Raw genomic sequence first — 23,130 nt, forward strand, 5'->3', positions numbered from 1 at the left:
TCCCTCTAGCATGTGACTTTCACTGCCTGAAACCTGGCAGTGTCTCCTCAGCTGGCATTTCCTTTTTACTTTGTAAAACTTTGCAGAACTTTGCGGTGTGTTTATCGGGGCTTTTCTCCTCTACAGTTCATCTTCAGATATGAACAAGAAAGAGAAGGAGAGAGAGTGAAATGAAGGAAGGAGATACAGTAAAGACGCTGTACACAAGTTCACACAAGCAGGAGAGAATGAAGGACAAAGTGAGGAAATAAATAAATATTCAACAGAGAAGTGGTGTATAACATTTTCCTTGTTTTATGATAGGGAAGTTGAGGTCCTCCTTGCATTCCCACAAGTTAAATTAACACAGTAGTGATCATCAAAACTTATGTTTAATGTCAGATTAAAAGAGAGATGTTTACAACTAGGAAATGGAAATATAAGGGCAATCTAAATTGCAATTCAAACACGAATTAATAAAGGAATATATTAATTTATCATCTGCATGGAGATACATTATTCACTGCTTTCTCCTTTCCCCAGCATACAATCTAGGGATATCATTATACTTCAATTAATACAAAGTCTACTCTTACCATTGCAAAACCAAATACCACACTCTCCGCACAAGATTTTACTTTCAAGGAATGTCAGCCCTACTTGGGGTCAAAGGTATAATTTTGCAAGTTGAAACCACTATAAAAGCACAGCAGCAGCCACAGGATGAGGACACACATGAAGCCTGTTTGTTGCAGTGGTGAAGAAAAAGGATTGTAACATTACTCTTGCTAACATTAGGCTTTAATTTGAAACGCCACAGAAAAAAAGGATTGTTATTTGTTATCTGCTGCAACAATTCAAAGGAAATCAGCAGGTAAAGATTTCAAATAGAATATTTTCATTCAAATATAAAGCATTCATATAGTCTGTTCAGTGTTAGACTATTTGTTACTGTTGTGCCTTTTATCTTGCTTTATATTGTGTTGCTTTCTGTGTCTTTTAATTTGACATTCACTGTCTGTTTTTGTATCAGTGTTGCTGAATGCCTGAGAACTGTATAACTGTATACAACTCTATAATATTTTCATTATAGTGCTTAAACTACTGCAGCTAAAACACTGTAAAATTAACCTTTTATTTAGTAGTTTTAGCTTCCTTTTTCACTTGTTTCTTTACTTTTTACAACATATTTCTTCTCCAGAGCCATAGTACTGCAGTGTACATAAATTACCTCAACCAATAGCAAGATTTCCTGTTCTTGTCAGTGTTGTTGTACATTTGGGTCTAATTTGTGTCGTGCTGTTGTAACTTAAAAAGACGTCGCCTATGTTAAAATCCAGGCCATGTCGATGATGTAGTTCAAGTGTTAATAATAGGCCCGTGTTTGCTTTGCTGTGATTTCAATACATAATACATAATTTTCATAAATGTTACTCTAATGAAGGGAGGTTGCATATGAAGCAACTCTTATGAATACACATGAAGAGTGAAACAAAGAGAGTAGAAATCATTTGAATAGTTACATTAGAATTGTATATTTTTTCTATTAAATATGGTAAACAGTGCTTGTGCCTGTTTATTTTTTTGAATCCATTTACACACACTGACATGTTTAAGACTAACAGATATGACAGTTCCCTCTTGTAAAATGGCATTAATAAACATGTGTAACAGTTACATGTGTAACTGAGGGATTGTGGTTCAGCAGAATGGAACAACAAGCATTTTTATTGTACCGTTGAGACACGCTGGAAGGAGAATCACAGATTTAAAGCTATGTGAAGGGAACCTGTGAGCGAGGATATGAAAAACAATGCTTTTGAAAGATTTTGTTCCCTTGAAATTTTGTAAACGTTACTGTTTTCTGGTCAGATTGTGAATTTTCTGTACTGAGTTAGTGAATTCTGTTGAAAAAGAAAAAGCGGAGACTTAAAAAAGTATGAAATAATAATAATGGATAAATTTAGTAAAAGTTAAGAACCATCTCAGAATGGACAAAAAGCTTTTCAAACGTGAATAAACCCTTCTGTTGCAAAATGATTGATAGCTCAAATATGATAAATAATTGTTGGTGCTTTATTCAAATAGATGTATCTTATATATGTACAGTATATTCTCTCTCTGAGAAAATTACCTTTTTATAGTATTGATCCTGTGCATTTTAAAGTTCTTTAAGTAAGGGAAGCTGTTTATGAATTTTGGACCACAGATTTAGGATAAATAATTATTGTCAGTGGCCACTTAATTAGATACAACTGTAAAATCCAATGCAGTCCAATACAACTGTTCTGCCATAACATTTATCTAAGTTTATAATGTTCAGTTTTTGTTGATTCTTTTGGAAATGTGCAAATTAATTTATATGTTTCTTATTATTTTCATGGTTAAATGTGGTGTATTACTGGATGACATTATATTGAGAGGTGTTTCTAATTTTTTGTCCACCCTATTTAAATACATATTAGAAGAATATTAGAAACACCTCTGAATATAATGCAGTCCAGTACAACATTACCTTTAACTATGACCTCAGTGCTAAAACATATAATTGATTTAACACCTCTGTGACATGTGTCACTGTCTGAACATTATAGGCATCATAAAAGTAGACATTAGGGCAGAACAGTTGTACAGGACTGCATTAGACTGTACAGGTGTACCTAATAAAGTGGACACTGAGTGTTTAATAAAATAATAGAAAATTCATGTAAGCATTTAAACACTTAAAATCATTAAATAAGAGAACAATAATAAAATTTAATGAAATAATTATATTTAGAAGCGTGTAAAGTCACATTTCAGCATGACATCTTGTTAAGTCACACTTTGTCAAATAAAGGTGGGGACTGACTCACTATTCAGATGGGGACAGATACAGAAACTCCAACTGGCTTTGAAGGCATGATGCCCGCCTTACCAACACCCTGTGTTACAACACTGCATAAGCAATGATATGCAAGAGGTATATTTGAATATTCATGACCAAATCCATCGGCTGTTTGTACTGTAGCCATAATTAATTGCTGGAGGGGAGGTATACCCACATAGGAGGAGCTGAAGTGTTCAGTGCTGAAACACAGCAATCCCAAAGAAAGCATTAAAAAGTGAGAAAATCATGACTGAGTGAGTGCTAACACAGTATGGATCTTTTAAAACAGCATGGGATGTACGTACTGAAAGATTTTACTAATTTATTTAAGAATTAACAGACACCTACAACAATAATTTAAGCAAAAAAAAAAAAAACGCAATAAAGCAACTGAAATTCTTTAATCTCTGATAGGTAACACTGTCTTGAATTAAATATCTCTCTTTGTTTAGGATTTGTGGATATATATGTCCCATTAAAAATGTATGAATATTCAAGAGGAAAGATGGTTGAAGAGTCCCAATCATCTCCTACACAGTTGCTCTGACAGTCAAAAGAGGGCCGCTAAGAGGAGTTTCACTGTGAAAGACATTAGCATGCCTTTGAAACAAGAGACCTTGAGTATGAACAAGGGCTATCCATACACACTTTGGAATGTAATTTATATGCACAAACTGAGGTGTGAGGCCAGCGGATGTTAGAGGGGCAGAAAGGATCCACTCAGTACAGGTGTAGCTTTCACTGGCCAACAATGTAATACCCGTTTTTATACTGTCAGTGCCTCTTTACACACCAGTGAGCTTCCCTGAACTTACAGACTCCATTGAAAGTGAAAAGATAATATGAGAGGTATATAGATAATTGGATGCTCTGCTTGTACTTTTTTTCATATTTCCTCTGCGATCTTGAAGAAATATGTTACCTCATCAAAGAGATTTTGTTTAATGTTTGAAGTTGAGCGCCAATAAAAGTGTTGATTTTCAACTGTTTGTTTGATGACCTGTGTTACTTTTTGTGCCACCGCCACCGGTGACCTATGTGCTCAACTCTCTGAATTATGCATGGTGATTATACGACGTAGTCCTCTGAATTGTAAATTCTCACAATTATACAGCCCATTGTCTATTCATTATTTCAAAATGAATGGGAAATTATGTAAAACTATCTCTAAAGAGGAAAGCAGCGTGTAATATGACTTGCCATATTGTTCATGCAATTCAAATACTTTGCTTTTTCTGGGAGTTGAAAGTAATCAGATTTAAATGAAATCTGACTTGAGTGTCATGCGGGATTATGATACATTTGGAAGATAAGCTATGATAACTACACTTCATGCCATGAGGTGAGAGCACTCAGGCAAAGAGAGTTTTCCAATTAACTTAAACCTCCCTCAAGGTTAAATATACAAGTGTTGACTGAGAGTCAAACTCATCTTCTTCTTCTTCTCGACCAGATGAGTGAAGGACTTGAACATGTCCCACATCATCTCTCTGATTCTCTGTTGACGTCACACAAGCAGCACATACAGTACACATACTGCATTTTTACATAGATGCCGAAGTTACTATAGTCATGTATTTTTAACGTTTCATTTATAAATAGCGAGAAAAATATTTTTCTCTAGTTTGAGGCATATGGCATACAGGCCATTAGTTCCAGCACACATTCATGAGCTGTTGTGCCCATACAGTACAAACCCACACTCAACCTCAGATCCTGCAATGAAACTCTGCTAACAGGATAGACTTAAAACTAAATGAGCATTTGCATTTAGTCAGCAACCTGTAACAGTAACCTTGTATTTCTGCATTACAGTTTTTTTTACAATTGCTAAGTCAAATTTCTCTATACAAGTTCAAAACTCTGTGTATTTACATTTCATTTTGCACATGTTTACGTATTGCCAAAACTGGTAAATTTACATTTACTAAAACCTAACATAACAAAAAAGAAATGCATAAACTCCTAATTGGGACACTGAGCACCTATTTTAATTCCTTGATTACCTCTATGAAAGACTTGTGCCAGGTCAGGAAAGGGGCCAAGTGAGGCAGAATCCAGAACGTTTTGTAATTGTATGGGACGATGTGGCGTTTCACCGTTCTCTTCCAGTCACAGAGTGGTTTACGTCCCATTCCAGGATGGTGTCATTACTCCCACCTTACTTTCCATTCCTAAACCCCATAGAGGAAATATTTTCCTCATGGAGGTGGAAAGTTTATCACCACCAGCCACATGATCAGATGTTCCTCTTTATGCAATGAATGCTGGATGTCTGGACATGTCTGCAGAAGATTGTCAGGGATGGATCAGAAGGCATGGTTGACTAGCACTGTTGTATTTCTATATCTGTAGCTCTTCTATACAAGTATGTATAGTGAATATGTATAGTTTTGTATTGCATTACTGGAATTACATTTTGTGCATTTGGAATTACTCTGCAAAAAATGTTGTAATTGAATCATGGTTTATGCCACATAAATAAATAAAAAACACTTGGTCAATGTATAATGAGTGACAAAGTGTTACCATTGGCAGACAAATGTTGTCAGTGTTCGGGTACACGAGTTGATCCTGAGATGTGTGTGAAGTGTTTTGGTTGCATTAGTGCTTTTTGGATGTGAGGTTAACTGTTGTGCTGAGCTGCATGCTGCTAAAGAGAACTGTGTGAAGAGTTTTGAAAAAATGAACTCGCATAGAGGAATGTGAGTTAGCAATTGTAAAAATCTGTAAGTGGTCTTTCTGCACCCGGTCACTTTTAAAGTCCCCCTCCACTCAAAAATGTAATTTGCTTGTTGTTCCTTGACTGTGATGTTTGACCTTCACTGTGCAGGATGATGTACAGGAGGTGCAGAGTTTGACACTAGACACCACTGTTTTCACATTTATCTGCTAAAGGAGGAAAGCTTCTCTGTGCACACCTGTCACGTCACAACTAGTCTGGAAGCCAATTGTGGTCCAATATGCAACTTATACTTACAAGTGTGATGTGGAAACTTTAAAGCTCCAGTGCACAAACACTGAGAATAGACTTTTTTGTTAAATAGGAGATATCTTGTGTCCAGTAATTAATAGAAATGATGAATATCTGCATATTCATAGATTCTAGATTTTTCAATGATGGAAAAGGAGTAGATGTAATTTTAAGACTTTTTAACAAGGCGATTGAACTATTTTGTGGACAAACCACCTCAGACACAAATTATTGTTGAAAGCCGAGTATTTTTATTTGTCTTAAAACACGTCTATCTTAAAACTTTTTACATGAAGCACTATGTAACTTTGGTTTGAAAAGTGTGATACAAATAAAGGTTATTATTTTATTTATTATTTTAGTATTACTCATAATTTTTCTCTCTTACATTCTTTTCTTCATTTGATTTGATTTTAATCTAGTAATTATTTTGGTTATAGACATAATGAGTCTGTAGCATGATGACAGATACTTAGCATGAGTGTTAGATTTTTGATTATGCCTATTCTATTCTGTTAAATTCTGTTCTGTTCTATTCTATTCTATTCTATTCTATTCTATTCTATTCTATTCTATTCCGTTCTGCTCCGTTCCGTTCCGTTCTGTTCTGTTATATTCTATTACCAGACTGTTTTCACACATGTTACTACTGTTGGACAGGTTGATGTCTGAACAGTCTTTTTTTTATCCATCTATGAAAGTGCAGATTTTCATTCTTATTTTTTTTAAAATGCAGTATCTTGCATGGCCTTGCTTTGGTTACATTATGTACAGGCTATAACCACCTGCAGTGAGACCGCCGCTTCCTGTCCCTCCTCCTCCTCCTCCTCCTCCTCTGGAAGTGTTACCCTCTCACCCTCTATCTCCCCTCATCCGCAATTCTCGTCCTCACCTCCTGCTGCACTCCATCCCTCTGCTGAGCACAGGTATTTGTTTAGGAATCTCTCGGTGGAAATTATACTCCATCTCCGGCGCTCCCTATCAACACACAATTATCATGGGCAATCATGCAGAACAGTGCTGAATTCAGCTGGGACTCTGATGACATTACTGACTGCAAGGCCCGGCTTCTTCTGTAGGTAGCCTGCTCCAAACCTGCATTAAACCTCTCTCTCTCTCTCTCTCTCTCTCTCTCTCTCTCTCTTTCTCTCTGTCCCTCTCTCTCTCACACACACTTGGATATGGATAGAGAAATGATTAAATGTTTTTTTTTTAATTTATCTTATTATGATTTAATTTAAACCAGGAAGTCCACCAGATAAAAAATCTCTATCCTAGGGGAGACTTGGCTGAAAGGACCACGCCGACCTGAAACAGGACAAATCCTGGTGATCTTATCTTACAATTTTTTAGCATCTGCCAACCTCTGTGGCCTCGTCTTGTGACCTGCAGTGGTTTACCTCAGCGGAGCGTCTCATATGGCTGAGCTGAAGTTTGGTGCGGCTTCTCGCTCAGTGTGTGGACAGCAATTTGAAATTCCAGGGATCTTCTGTGTCTTCTGTAAAGGCAAAGTCAATCTCACAAAGTAATCAGTGCCTTACATTGTGTCGCTCCGTCCTGTATTCTGAGGCACACTACAGATGCATTTCTTTATGTATGATAAGTAGATTATAAAGCTCGAAAGGCACAGAGTTGATACAGACACATGAAAAATCGACAATGGCGTTCAGATCCTGATTAAATGCTCCATTCATGAGTGAAATTACCATTCGTCTGTCAGCCAAGGTGTGAATTCTTTCATCTACAGATCCTACCTCTGAAGCTGTGATTAAAGGCATAACGCCACATACACTCCACATAGACTCTAGAAAAGCAAAAGAGGATTTCTGCTTCTGGGGATGTAGGTTGATGTGTAAATCAAGTGAGTCAACAGTGCCCTCTTGTGGTATTGTAGTGTATTTTTCCAGACCTTTGTTATAATGATCCCATTTCATGGAATGATTGACAGCAAGAATCAATTCATTCCATGTGCAAAAGGTGTACTCCTGATTGGTTATTGCTGTCAGTCAGATATTTATATCTCTAGAATTATACTGTCTGTAATTTGGGCTGATGATGGTCCTTTAACCAAAATGTTCGCTTTTTGTCATATTTTTTCACATTGTGTCACCTTTTGCACATGGAATAAATTGATTCTTTTTGCATCTTGAGAGCCTCTTCCGCTTTTGTGTCAGTGTGCTGGCAATTTTTCTATGAAATGGGACTGCTGATTTTGGCTACACGCACCTGACACTATCTTCTGAAAAGCCTGGATTCAAGAGCGCAAATCCATTTACGATTCTTTGACTTTGTTACAATGGCAAAATTATTCATTTTAGACATCAAAGCTTGCCTTCACCTCATCATTTTATTGTCAAACAGAAAAACATTTATTTGGGCAGATATGATGTTATGTCAGAATCTCACAACACACCGGACAGATGGTAAAAGCATGTACAACAAAACCTCAACAACATAAACATAAAACAGTTACATAAACTCAACATAAAAAGCCTGTCATGCTTCAAGCTCCACTTATAAACAGAAAAAACTGTGCTGAACCAAGAAACTGGTCAAACAGGAAAAATATGACCAAATAACAGAACGGTTTCAGGCTATGTACAGAAATATTAAAATAATACTGAAGGAAAAGCAGAAAAAATGAAGCATGATACATTCAGTGAAATATAAATATTTGATTATATTACAAGATACGTCTGATTTTTCTTATTGTCAAAAAAAGACCAAAACCAACAATGAATGGACCCAAATGTCATCTGTGTAGCTGAAGCCTGATATAAATTATTACGCTGTGCCACAGAGCTACATTGTTGTCCAAAAATTCTTTTTTAAAACATCAGTGAGCCACACTGTTGCACTGAATGACATGCTCCTTTATTATGATCAACATGGGTGTGGTGTACTCACCACACCCAAAAAATTAAAGTTTATATTTGCGATCTGTTTTTAAAGGTTACATCTTCAGTATAAATGAATGGGCTTGGAGCTGACTGTAACAGACAAGGTAGGGAAGTTTGAAAGTATTGGTTTTGGTCTTTTCATTGGATTTGTGGACAATAACAAAAATATAGAATATCATCAGCTTTACACTTTAAATTGACTGCAGAAAACACTGACTCCTATGACTGTTTATACAGAATAGAAAAATGATCATGCCACCAAGCTTTTCACTCTGCACTTTTTTAAAAGTTGTTTTTAAAACACTATACAAAGCAAAATATATGTTTTTATTACTTGTTAAACTTGCTTTTCCTCATCAAACATTTGATTGCCGGTAATTTTGAATTTCATGAGCATACGTTCATAACCCTCACAACCATCAACACAAAAGTGTTATGCACCACAGGTATTTATATGTGATCAGGCTTGTTGAGAATTCCTCATATAGTCTCCTACCTACGGATAGTACCGAACTGTATGTAACGTAGCTCAATTAAAAGTAGCTCAGGGTGGAGTGATTATGATGCCATTTCTGAGCTCAACAATGGTTACAATGTTTTTATCCTGGAACAAAGTGTTCAAGACTGTCAGATCATTTATACCACAGAGCTGCCATATAGTATCTACAGAGTCCTGCTTTTACATGGCAGACAAAATGTGGAAAATATCAAAGGTCTGGTGGTAAAAAAAAAAGAAAGAAACACATCTAAAGGCCCCACTCTTCCTCTAACCTGCTGCTGGTTGAAGTCAGTGATAGTGAATCTGGATGGTTCGGCCAATGAGGAGGAAAAGAAGGCCGGACAGGAGGCAGAAGAAGATGCCAATGGGGGCAAACATGAAGGACAGACCATAGTTGAGGGACAGCTGGAAGTCTGGACACACTGCAGCGCGCTGGTGGTCTATGTAGACATCCACCACATCCAACACCTGCACCCACAGTACGTACATCACCACCACACACAGCAGGAAAAGACCTGGTGCAGAGAAGGGCAGCAGAGACAAAGAGATGAGACTGTGATGATTGAAACTCACTCACATACTTTTTATATAAACCAGTGGATCCAAAACAGGGGATAAAAATGAAAATTGAACCAGTGGTGGGAGAAGTATTAAGAGCCTTTACTTAAGTACCAACTTAACAATGTTAAAGTAAGCCATTACAAATATAAGTCCTGCATTTAAAAGTAAAAGTACAGAAGTATTATCAGCTAAATACAATGAAAGTATACAAAGTAAAAGTACTTGTTCTGCAGAAAAATGGCCTATGTGAGTGATATATTATTATATATGAGATGATTAGGTTGTTAATACTCATGCATCAATGGCCTGGTCAAGGTGGTAGTTTTAATCAGTCAAATTACACAAAGCATCTCTACTAAAGGCTCATTTAAGAAGTTAAAAACAAAATTATAGCTCAATGGTATAGGTTTTGCTCTCTGCTTGATACACGTTCTATCAGTAGAACTCCAACAACAAGTATGCAAATATTACACATTTACCAACTATAGAAAGAATAGCTATCCTGCCGACCAACATTGTAGCTCAGGTGAATTAGACAGATTACTTTTTCTAGCAACACAGAAGTAATACTGATTTCTGCTTGACATCACTATATATTGTTATGTTTTCTGTATGGCTCAGGCCTGGTGTGAGAGAAGCTGGTTATTGTGGTGCAGTTATCTGCAACATTTTAGACCATTTGCTTTACATATGTACCTCTACGTGTAAAAATCATTCCTGACCCCACAGTCTCTTTTATATATAGTTAGGTAGTTTAGTCCTGTAAAAAGTATAGTATTTCCCTCTGAAATTTTTTTCCTTGTAAAAGTATAACGTAGCATAAAATGGGAAATACTTCAAAATGGTACAGTAATTAAGTAAGTGTACTTAGTTACTTTCCACCACTGGATTTAACCATTTGAAAACCTCACCAGATGCCAGGAAGAGGCCGCCCCCTGCTTTATACAAGCGGTGGCTGGCGAACGGAGCAGCACAGATGATGACGAACCCAGCCAGCACTACAGCTGCCACACCAATGAGCATAAAGATGCTCCAGAAGCCTCTGTAGACTGGACAACAGAATTGTTAGCCAATTGTATATACAGTCATTGGATCACTAAAGAACATAAACTCAATCTATACAAAGAGGCAAATCTAAATAAATAAATAAATATACGCTTACTTATGGCAGAATCATACTCTGTGGCATTGTGGGTCTGATGAGAGATGGGGAATGGGAAGAGGTAGGCATGCATGCACACTTTGGAGTGAGGCTGATTTGCTGGAGAGAGAAAGAATAAATCAATGCAGAAAATAAATGAAAATGCAATCTTACAAGTAAACAAACACAGTTGGCAATTAGAAGACATCACTTACAAATACAATATAATTATGTAGCAAACAACATGTTCACTTGTCGTACAAGAACGATATATGCATCAGATATTGCACAAAAAGAGACACTTCTGTTCTTTACACATTGACACATTTCAGTTCTAACTTTATTGCTTGAAAATATGCAACTTATTTGCTTTGTCAGTTGGAGACAATGACCAAAATCCCTTTGTACTTTGTGACAAGTGTTTCATGGATTGGGATATAACTAAATTTGAGAAGAGAGTGACAAATAGTTATGATTATTCTACTCTTTTTGTCTCGCGTTTTTTATATTCTTTCCTACTCTCCACCATGTGAAATTCCACAGACCCTCACAAGGTCCTTTCAATGCTGGAGGCTGTTTCTGACAATGACCCACCATTCAAAGTATCCATCAGAAAATAGACAACGCACAATCACCTGACAAACGACCAGAATAACATCACATGGCACGGCCTCTAAACAGTCACATGAGAGGGTTTCTACCACTGTGGCGTTATACAAGTTTTAAAGACATAATAGCAGTGAATCAAAAACTGATATTTATTGTGCAGCAGAGTCGTGGTGTTACCGTGTGACTCTGTGGAGGAGAATGGTTTTGAGCACTCACCAAGCATTGGCTTCAGAAGACAGAGAACAGAGCTATTTAAGAGACAATTCTTCCTTTTTGTTTGTATACTAAAAGATTATTTCAATCAGCAGAGCTATAGTTTAAGCTGAATGTTCAGCTCTTAATGGAGAGCCTGGGCCAAAAAACATACTCCGTTTTGTCATCTTGATACTTCATGACTTTTCGTAATTTTATGAGAATTGCTTATGAACATGAACAGTACTTTTTAGGCAGTAACAGTTTGTTCATAAGATTGAAGAACAGGGAGTTAGACCTCTCTGGGGTAGACTGTACAAATGACTTTTTGAAAAAAGACATTTGTTCATGCACAGCCCATATAACTTATAAAACATTATTTGGCAAGCGCAGTTTGTAGCAAAGGGAAGAGTTACCACATCAATACTTTTCTCCCTATTGGGTTTTAATAAGGTCAGAAGAAAAGAAACAAAATATTTAAAGGGAAGAAATTTGTTGATTTTACAATCATTCTCATCCTTTTTAAATATAAAGCAGTGGAAACAATGAGAAGATTGCAAAAAAAAAAACACAATTGGAACAACATCATGTGTCTGTCTCACTTACTGAACCAGAGCTTCCACAGCAAGTTGTCGTCACCCAAGTTGCCCCCGAACGAACACCTCCAGAAAAAACCCTCATGGTATAGAGTGATATCACTAGTGCCCTCCTGCACCACCACATCTCCACGCTGAAAGAAGAAATAAAAGAAAGAATAATGGCTTATTACTAAATATATTCTGACTTCTGCAGAACAGGGTTTGTGTAAGTATGATTATGGATGCACTCCATGTTATCTGTTGATGTAATTAAGGCCTGAGAGCAGTCTCAAGATCATGTGAGGCAGGTGTACAGTGTGTTGCCACAGTGGCACAGAGCAGCTGCTAAGTCAGGTCAAGGGTTGAGCTGAGCAAGCACCTCTAACCAGCATCTATCACGCAGGTTTTGTTTGGTGCTGAGCAAGCGTGCAGGTCAAGGGTGTTCCCACTCAGGAAACACTCATAATTGGTGTTTCTATTTTTGTGCGTAAGCAAAAAAAAGAACACATCCTAAATTTCCGGTTATGTGATCCATAAAATACCTCTCAGAGAAATGAAAGCAGAAGGTGAAGGTTCAAGTTTCATAAAGTCAAGGTTAGGGTGTAAGGGGTGGCAAGATAAATCTGAGGGGTCACAAGACAATTAATGGGATCGGAGAGAATCACAAACATCTTTCTTTTACACAAAATTAAGGTAATTTTTTCTGACTTCCTTCTAATTCCTTTTTTCTTGTGAAATACTGAATAGATTTAACCTTGATGGCCTCAAAAAACATTTGAACGAAATAATTTGAGAAGGGAAAAACACTTTGGTTGACTGATATTAAACCTGTGATGACGGGTCATAGAGAGAGAAGTTGGTTTGTTTTACAGCGACACAAGCCAAAAAAGTTGAGAAGCAGTGCTATATGATGCTAACAATCCTACTAAACTGTCCACTAAAGAATAAAAAACAACTGCATTCTGACTGGATGATGCACTTTTTGACAGCTTATCCTCTCCGTGCTACCACTTTGCTTTTATTGTGATGATATCATGTCTCAATTCCAGTATCAGTGCCCACTATGAAAAACTAGGTATGTTCTCGTCGGTGATATTTGATACAGTATCATACCACTGGGACTACTGGTATTTGTATTTCTATCATAGGGGCACATGGTACAAGCTGTGTCTCAATCACTGCATAGCTGCACACACTACATTAAACAGTGTCTGATTACATGGAGAGGTCCTGCAGGGATGCCTCTCCACCCTGCAGTTTATCTACTGAAAGAATGATTGGAGCAACTGATCACAGTTTCCAAAATAGAAGAAGTGACTTTGATTCTAGTTCAAAGGTCCACCCCGTTAGACGTTATAAGTATTTCATTATGAGGGTATGGAGTGCAACTTCACAAAACACCATTTAAAGTTTAATACTATACAAAATAATAGAATTTCTGGGGTTACAAATATTTTCAACCTAAAAACACATGATAACTAATATTCAACTCAGACATGACAAATGAAATGATATCTTCTGAGCCTCCTTGATCTGCTGCTGTTTGCAGTCCAAAACCTACCTCTATGGTCACATCACCAGGGCCAGCAGATCCGGCAGGGTTTGGTTGGCAACTCTCTGAGGCCAGCAGCCAGTAATCGGTTCCAAACGAGAGGAGGATGAACACAGCTGCCAACGCCCCAAAGAGCCCACCAAAAAACAACGCCACACTAAGCTTCATGGTCCAGTGTTGACCAGCCACTTGGCTACTGGATGCCCACACTCAGTCTGACTTTCCCCTCCAACTACAGTGAGCGCATGTGACAAGCAGAAACAGTCACTCCTCTTGCACTGAGAAAGATGGGTTCCAGTTGGTTTGAGTTGGGTTATTGGATCGTGACTCCTCTCCTGTCCGTCTGTCTGTGTTATGGGAGGACAAGGTTGAGCACATGACTCCTTTGGACCCTGCTGCTGTCTCCAGCAAGCCCAGCCCCCCGCAACCCCTGGGCTATTTTGGGGGCCTTATTGAAGGCGGCTGCTCCTCTTCACTGTGTGGCTGAGTGTGTGAAGCAGTTGGAGAGTGTGAAGGGAGGGGATCAACGCAGAAATAACCGGTGGCAACTGGACACCCACCGTATGCACGGGAATGTCAGAGCAGGGTGAGACTGAAAGGACAGAGGAGGAGCAAAGTATCCCACAACACCCCGCCCAAAGCTTCTGCCCCACCAGGACAACACACACCAGTGTTATTTCCTGTAAATGTGGGTGATGAAAATTACTGAAAATGCACCCTCACCCCCAGTAACACTCCAAGATCACAGAGATAACTGAATGCCACATAAATAGCAGTTTTGTCAAGTTATTTATTTAGTCTTAGTCCTCTTACTTAGTCTCATCAACAAATGTTTTAAGTATAACCTAAAACAGATTTTGTGGTTAGTAACAGTCAGTGTGAGTTGAGGGGAGCTACTGGTTTATTAGCATCTAAGGGGCATATTTAGCAGTGAACCTACATATAGACACTGTCAAATTTACACACTCATGTGACCCAGGCCACCCTCAGCCAGAGGCACTTCGCACACACACATCCACTGCTCTAGTGTGTGTGTGTGGGGGGGGACTTGCCCTCCTTATGGAGACAAAATGCAAGTCCCCTTAACAGAAATCATTCAATTGTAGGGTGAAGACTTGGTTTAAGGTTAGTGAGTAATACTTTCCATCTACCACTCTTAATTTTAATTTTATCTGTTTCTCAGATTGATTGGATTTTTAGCTTTAAAGATACATATATAATGTGCAATATAAAACAGCAGATTTAATCCTGTTGAGTTCTTCATTGAGCATGCAACATAATGGTACTAAACATATGATGTGTGACAAATATGTTTTGTAGTACATGTATTTGGGATAAAATAAACTTTATTAGAGTATAACAAACTGTGCTTATCCCTACAATTCATGGGCCCACAGCTCAAGATTTCATTTTTCAGCATCATTCAAGGTGGTGAATAGAAGATGTTTGAGAGATAAGGATTACTGACTAACTGTTATCAGCTCATGAAGTAACCACCCTTTAAAATAAATCGGATCATAGCTACAGATGCTTATTTTAATTTAGTCTGACTTTATGTTTAGGACTTTTATTAATATCTTATAAGAATGTATTTTATAATTCTAAAGGTTATCATCCTCATACAGACCCAGTTTTAAGTCATTCTAACATAAAGTTGCTTGAGTTTTTCAGTGTGTCAAATGAATCACTTTGTTACAAGTTTTTGTCTAAACTACCTACATTTGTTATTTTAGCACCATTACAACATGGAACATAACAGAACTGAACTAATCATTAGACTGTGTGTATTCTAGAGATAATATCGTTCTAAAATAATAGTAATGTATCATTTCCTGAATCATTGGATCCGCATTGCGATGGGGTGAGTTTTATCAGTATTAATTATAAACTAAAATTGCAGTTTACTGTAGTTCTAACTGTATACCATTTCATCATCCAGTAAATACTCAACTACTGTGTGTTGTTGTAAACACTGTAAACTAGAGTAGTTGTGGCAGTGATTGTACTACTGTTTAAATGCTGTATAAATTACAGGAAAATACTGCAATTACCTATATGGTAATGAGGGTTTTTATACTGTAAGCCTAAATGTGTTACTGTACTTTTGCTGTAAAGCAGAGATATAGTCTTTGGCAGCACTTAGGCCAGTAAGTTACAGTAAAACTCTAAATTCTTTGCAGTGTGCTGTTTATAATGTTTTGGATGCCCCGGTTTGTCCAGCAGGTGGTGTAAAAGTAACTGTAATCTCAGTCAGTTTAAATGTTACAGCTGAAAACAAAATAAGAAGACCTTGGGAAAATTTTCATTTTATTAGTCTATGAAAAATCAGAATGTGAACTATATGAGTTGAGTGACTTTTATAATAGTGATTAGTTAATTAAAGACAACAATTTGTTTATAACAATTAATCAGCAATAGTAGACTATACGATCTCAGGTATAAGAGAATAAGAGTGCTGATAACATATTCAACACTATATATAGGCCTACAAATATTTATAGAACAAAATAGAATTATAAATAAACACAACTAAAATAAAAGTCAAATAATAAAAAGATGGTCACAGAGGACGATAATTATTTGATCTGGTATATAATAAGTTAAAATAATGTTTTAAAGCCAAAAATAAAAAAAATTAAAATCTGTTTATGAATAAGAATTTCCCGATTTGTTCAGTGACGTCAGCGGACGATACCAACTGTCAGAGCAGTCGCGGTGGAGTCAGACCAAACAACACGGCAGTTTGAGAAATCAACCATGACTCGAACAGACAGCTTCATCGCAGGGCGTATTGTTTACGCTTGTCTTTAAAATCCGCCACCCTTTACACATACCACTTTTGTGCAGACGGTTAAAACCGAGCAGTTTATCTCCACCCCCCCTGCCCGTGAGACCTCCGCCGGGACAGAGACGTTTTTCTGTTCAATAATATACAGTCAAGCGGATGAGCGCTTCCGCTTTGGCTGCAGCCGTCCTGTCACAGCGGCAGTATGAACAACAAGAAATGTAGCACTTTATTTCAGAAACCAAGAGGACGGACGACGATTATACAATGTATCTGTGTGGTGGGCTTCATGGTGAGTAGCTAACTGAGATGGTTTCATGACTGAGTGAACTGTTGTGTTGCTGTCATAACTCAAAGGTAGGGTGTAAAAAAAAATACATTTCGCAATTCATAAATTAGAGATTTGCTTCATTTTCAAACTATACAAAAAAATGACAAAGATATCTTCAGAGCGTTTGCAGGTGATTTCAAATTAAAATGTAATACTTTATATTTTACCACGCAGGTCCTAAAAGTGTTTAAACTCTATTAAATTTAAAGGCATGAGGGTTTACCATAACCATAACATTTTTTCTGATTTTATTCTATCTTTTCTTTGAATTTGATAATGTCTTCAGCAGCAAAAGTTGTATTGTAGCCTATTTCCAGCCATATTCCCTTTACCCTAAATCTTACCCTTGCACTGACCCCTAAAACACTAATCTGTCATACTTACATGCACAGAGATATTACACTTTAAAGCATGGTTTGTAAAACGTTATAAACATTTTTTGATCGTAAAAATTAAAGACATTATGTATTATACAGTATAATTTAATATATTTAAAGGCCAGTATAAACACAGCATAGAGGATCACAGGCACACATTGTACTGGAAATAGTTTTCTTCTTAGAGATAGCTCATAAGTATCTGCAAGTAGCCTACATCAAAAAGACTTTCTGGCAACTCAAAAATAAAAACAGATTAATGTTAGCTATACATACAAATACATTTGGGTATTTTTAAAATATGTCTCGCTAAATTAATCATTTGTGTAGCTACTAACGGAGATGTTTCAGAACAGCAGGTTGTTTTGACACCTCTGAGTGTATCGAGGGTCGCCTCTTCAAAGCATCACTGTCAGTAAATATGTTGCAAGGTGGACTGGTGCTTCCTTGAATTTAAGGACATGTTATATCATAGTTAATATACAAGCACGTCTATGTAATTGTAAAGATGATGAGAATCCAAATATCCATGTTGTTTTAAGAGCTGATCTGCAGTCCTACTTCAGAGAACTACCTTAACATTTCTGTCTGCAAAGCTGAAATGATCATCTAATTAAAGGTGACTAAAAGAATCCAGGCAGCTCAGGTTTTTGGCACAGGGAGCTGCTGGGGACAGTAATGCTTCTGAGAGTTAAGCAATTAGTGTAATGCGTATGTTAGAACACTGTATGAATTGCTGTGTGACTTCAATCAAAAGTTTGGCAAGAGCTGCTCTGTTTTCAGCTATGCAGATAAACAGGATGAGTGACGACATTCTGCGGCTGCTGCAACTATCCCTAAACTCTCTGTGTTGAACATTGGACACTGGCTTTACATGATCTGTTTGACTGATGTGTTTTCTTCTGTTCAGAGGTTTCTGGTGTGATAAAGTCCTGGGCTCATTCCTGCTCCTCCTTCTTTCTGTGTTCCTCTTTAGGACTTGTTTGGGGTGAGCATGATCATCCCGCTTCTGAGCCATCATGTGAAAGCTCTTGGAGCAAGTCCCACTGTGGCTGGTATTGTAGGTAAGTTGTGTCCAGTGCACCAAGTGATCTATTTAAGTTACATGATAGCAGATGTACTCTAGGTCCTTAGAGTGCATGCATAATTAGGCAGCAAGCTGACAAGCTCTGAAAAGTCTCATAACCAAATGACTAATGAATAATGATCTGCTTGCCAGACTTAACACGGACAGAGAGGCAAATAATCTAAAGTTTTATAAAGTTTTTAGTTTTTTGAAGAGAATAATTATCATGAGGACACATAACTGCTAACAAAACATTTGCAATAACAAAGCACCACACATTATCATAATGTTTCCAACAGTTAATATTAGTGCTGAAACGATAAGTTCATGAATCAATTAGTCAACCAAATACAGAAACTCTGCAAGTTGCACAGAACAAAACTAAGTTGCAGTGTGTTGAGCTCTCAGGGCCACCGTAGGTTTGGTCTGTTGGTTGAACCAAACAAGCAATTTGAGTATGTTAACTTGGGCTCTAGGAAATTGTGATTTGCATTTTGTACCATTTTACCATTTTGTCATTTTACAAAGTAAATGATTAATAAATTAGTAGGGAAACAAAATAAACTGCAATAATGTCCCATTGTCCTGTTCTGTTATTGTAGTTTTTCTTATTGCACATCACTTGGATGATGTCGAGCTTTGACAGTTAAGTCTTAACAGTATGTCAGCGTCTGTTTGAAACACTCAGCATCATCTCAGCCTGATCACATTAGGCTCAGTCGATCTGAACACACATGGTGTCTGCTCTGTGCTTTATATTACAAATATGAATTAAAACAAATTTGAAACTGTTGCAGGAGCTACATATGGGATCTTACAGCTCTTCTCAAGCACAATAGTTGTAAGTATTGACTTTGTTTCTCTCTGAAAAAACCTGGAACTTCGTCTCTGTCTCTAACCTCTATTCATACTGTCCTGCTCAACAAGGCATGCTCACAGTTAGTGGCCAAAATGGTTGCATTCCATGTCAAATCTGGTATTTCATGAAAACAATAAACACTGGCTGTTTTAGGTTGGTTGTGGTCGCACAATACACCCAGTCTCTGCATATTCACACACACAAGCTACTCCTAGTTAGCTGCAGACACATAAATATGACTTTTTTTACACAGAAATACATTTTTTACCCTGTGACACCCCTGAGTTGACACTGAGGAGATGTTTTGTCAGTGAACTAACCTATGTATGGTATGATGAAAAATCAAAGCCCTGATGATTAAAACCATGTCCAAACTGAGAAATTACTGCACAGTACTCTACAATAAGCATGGCATCTGACAACATTCTCAGCTTTCCTGCAGCCCACAGCTCCTGAAATTGGCTTAATTCTCAGGGGTCATGCGACAAATTAAACAGATAAGGAGTCAACTGTTGGTTCCCGCGTGCAGACGGGTTGAATCCTGATAAACATAGGGATACGTGAACAGCTGGGTCTCTATGATAATCCCACCAGGCTACATCTAGAACACAGCAAACTCAATTGGTCTTAATTACATTATTTGATCAGATGGTGTGTGTATGTGTGTGTGTGTGTGTGTGTGACAGAGAGAGAGAAGAGACAGGGTGAGGATCTAATAAAGGCTTGTATAACGGCCTGGGTTGCTTGGTTGAGAGGAAACAGAGTTGTGGAATTTCTGCTTCATTATCTCAGTATCTCCATACACAAGATACTTTTCTCTGTTCGTCTCCATTTGTTGTGATTTGTCATTAATCCCAGATCAGTGAATTAGAATTGAAATTTAGGCCTCAACTCAACCTGTCCAGATGTTTCATAGGACTGTACAAATATCCATAATCTCTCTTCTGAATATCTTTTTTTCTGTGTGTGGTTGTGTGTCATTTCCTGTGTGTGATTGGCAGGGCAGCTGGAGTGATGTGGTGGGGCGGCGGTACTCTCTGCTTACTTGTCTGCTGCTGAGTGCTCTAGGCTACGGCCTGCTCGGGATGTCCACCAGCATCGCTTTGTTTGTCCTCGCACGGATACCTGTCGGTAAGACCCAAACTGTAGGCTTTTTTAACGGAAGACACTTTGACATGTCACAGTAGGGAAATCACAGGCATGAATGATGGTTGAATTCCATTCAGCTGCTTCAGTTTCAGGGTCCTTGTATCGTGCATGCTGGCTCACTGTCACAAATGTGGCTTTACTGAGACACTTGAATAGAAGAGAGCCATCGTTAATGTTATTAGTGACAAGTGGGCTTTTCCTACTTTGACAAGTCAAAATGTCTGCTGTGACAAACACCTACTGATGTCAACTGATCTGTATTTTCATAATATTTAAAAATGTTCATCACATATTGCTTAACAGCTTGTGCAGCATAAACCCAGTGCCTTTATTTTGCAGTAGATCCAAACCAGAAAATTTACCCCATGAACTTAAAAAAGACTTTAAATTTCTCCTTCTCCTCACTTCTCCTGGTTAAATAAAGTTATATAATATGGTGGTAAATAGCTACCTGCTTAATTTTCCCTTTGGGGTTAACTTCTCATTCAAAAAAACCCCACCAACGTTACAGACAGGTCCTCTGTTTTTTTGCTCTTGGGTAAAATGTAATTATGACTATGACAAAACCACCACCTTTATCTTAAAGCCAAGATCATTCAGCTTCTTATTCTCACTGTGCATTGACTGTTTTCTGTCTCAGGGCTGTTCAAGCACTCCCTGTCCATCTGCAGAGCCCTGCTGTCAGACCTAGTGTCAGACTCAGAGCGCCCTCTGGTGATGGGACACTTCAATGCAGCCTCCAGTGTTGGCTTCATCCTGGGTCCTGTGGTGGGTGGCTACCTCACGGAGCATGAAGGCGGCTTTTATACCTCCTGCTTTACCTGTGCAGGCATCTTCCTTATTAATGCTGGTGGGTAGAAAATGGAGAGAAATAACTGATTTAATAGAGCCTATATTTTATTTATCTAACATTATGTGTTTATCACTCTAGGACTGGTATGGATGCTACCATGGAGCGAGACACTAATTCACCGTAATGACACTAACTCCAGCAACAACACAAGTAAAGGTTGTCATGACAACAACTGCAGTAAGTCAGCTCACAATGGCTGTCATGCAAATAGTCACCACCCAGTGTTGGCAGCAGAGACGAACTCAGGCTCCAGAGCTACAGGGAAGCACAGAGGTGGTCTCAGGTGGAGGGACGTGTCTCTGCTCCAGCCTGCCTGGAGACAGCTGTCCTCAGTGTGCTCCAAGATCCACATGGTGGCCTCCTCTGACATGTGGGACCTCTTCCTGGTGCGTCTTCTGATGGCCATGGCTATCATGCTTTACTACAGTAACTTCTCTCTGGCAATGGAGGAGCGGTTCTCACTTAAACCAAAGGTGACAGGTTATCTGATTAGCTATAGCAGCACCTTAGGGGCCCTGGCTGGGTTCCTGGTGGGGCCAGTCACCCAGCTGTATGGGAACAACATGGCTACTCTGCTGCTTCACTCCTCAGTTCTCACCTGTTCGCTAATTTTACTGTACGCTGCTGCACCTAGTGTGTGGCAGGTGCTGCTCACTTCTACCTTCTTTGCCATTTCCACCAGTATTGGACGGACATGTATCACAGACCTGGAGCTGCAGAGAGGAGGGGTCCAGGCCAGTGGGACTTTGATCGGAGCCGGGCAGTCAGTTACAGCCGTTGGTAGAGTTCTGGCTCCTCTCCTCTCTGGTCTGGCCCAGGAGTTTAGCCCTTGTGGTCCCCCAAGTCTGGGAGTGTTTCTAGCTCTTGCAGCTGTAGGTTTACTGCTCATCAGGATCCCAGAGTGGGACGGGAGAGGGATGACAAAAATAGCCAAACTCAGAAACTGAAATGATGAAAATCACTGCAAATCTATCATATAGAGAAGTGCTCTTATTTGTAGGAGGCTAGCTGTGAAGATGAACAGCAGACTCATAGTGGGAACGATGTTTCCTGCTCAAATGCCTCTGCCAAACATATCTGTACAGGTATATGTGATGACATCACAGGATCAAAATGGCTTGTCACCACCAGCACTGCAATCCTCCTCTGAGGAAGAGTAACTTCAAACCTCATTGAGTTGAAGTCAGGGCTGAGAAGTTTCATCTGCTTCCGTCTATGCTAAAGTTTGATCAGACAGAAACATATGGGCCTCGTGTTGGCACCGACCACTTGGGACAGCTTGATTGGAAACAATGCTCACTTTTATTTTTAATGTCATTCTCTAACCACTACTTTGTCCAAACTCCCCAGAGTTACTGTCTGCCTGCTGATGATATACTACAAGTTAAAATAACTTCTACTCCTTCACCAAAATACAAGGTGATCCTCCTTTCATATTCCAGGCAGTAATGCTTCAAATATTCTAAAATGAGCTGAACCTATAGTTGCTGTGGGGAAAATCGGGCTGCCTGACAGTCCCAAGGTAGATTACACTGTTGTACTATAGAAGTAGCCAAGTTGGCCATAATTAGTTTTACCATTTTACCTCAATGCCAGTAGTTTATCCTAATGCACTGCATCAGAAATGGTTCCCACAGTGGTATATGAGCAAATGTTTGCTCTAGTTTCTGACTCTTGAATTTTACAGTTTGTTAATTTATCTTAGGATATGTTTAAATAGAAATTTAAAGAAATATTTATTTTTTTTGTTTAAAGTTAAGTTTCAGCTGTATACTGAGCACCACTGTACATGCCAGATTCATGCCAAAAAGTCACAAGGAATAAACATTTTATATGCAAGTCTATGGTGTTTTGAG

General features: G+C 38.3%; 2 protein-coding genes across 2 annotated transcripts; one reads left to right on the forward strand and one right to left on the reverse strand.

The window, feature by feature from the left end:
• Positions 1-8,150: 8,150 nt before the first annotated feature.
• tmem182a (transmembrane protein 182a) lies at positions 8,151-14,387 on the reverse strand. The gene is made up of 5 exons (XM_044217832.1): positions 13,864-14,387; positions 12,331-12,454; positions 10,945-11,043; positions 10,694-10,831; positions 8,151-9,736 (listed from the first exon to the last, which is right to left on the reverse strand). The coding sequence occupies exons 1-5, from the start codon at positions 14,020-14,022 to the stop codon at positions 9,510-9,512; spliced, it is 747 nt and encodes a 248-aa protein (XP_044073767.1). The 5' UTR covers positions 14,023-14,387; the 3' UTR covers positions 8,151-9,509.
• Positions 14,388-16,581: 2,194 nt separating this feature from the next.
• On the forward strand, positions 16,582-23,113 carry mfsd9 (major facilitator superfamily domain containing 9). The gene is made up of 6 exons (XM_044217534.1): positions 16,582-16,931; positions 18,324-18,411; positions 19,211-19,254; positions 20,274-20,403; positions 21,062-21,271; positions 21,353-23,113. The coding sequence occupies exons 1-6, from the start codon at positions 16,845-16,847 to the stop codon at positions 22,219-22,221; spliced, it is 1,428 nt and encodes a 475-aa protein (XP_044073469.1). The 5' UTR covers positions 16,582-16,844; the 3' UTR covers positions 22,222-23,113.
• Positions 23,114-23,130: the final 17 nt, after the last annotated feature.

Source organism: Siniperca chuatsi, linkage group LG12 (assembly GCF_020085105.1).
Source record: "Siniperca chuatsi isolate FFG_IHB_CAS linkage group LG12, ASM2008510v1, whole genome shotgun sequence".
NCBI classification, from domain to species: domain Eukaryota; kingdom Metazoa; phylum Chordata; class Actinopteri; order Centrarchiformes; family Sinipercidae; genus Siniperca; species Siniperca chuatsi.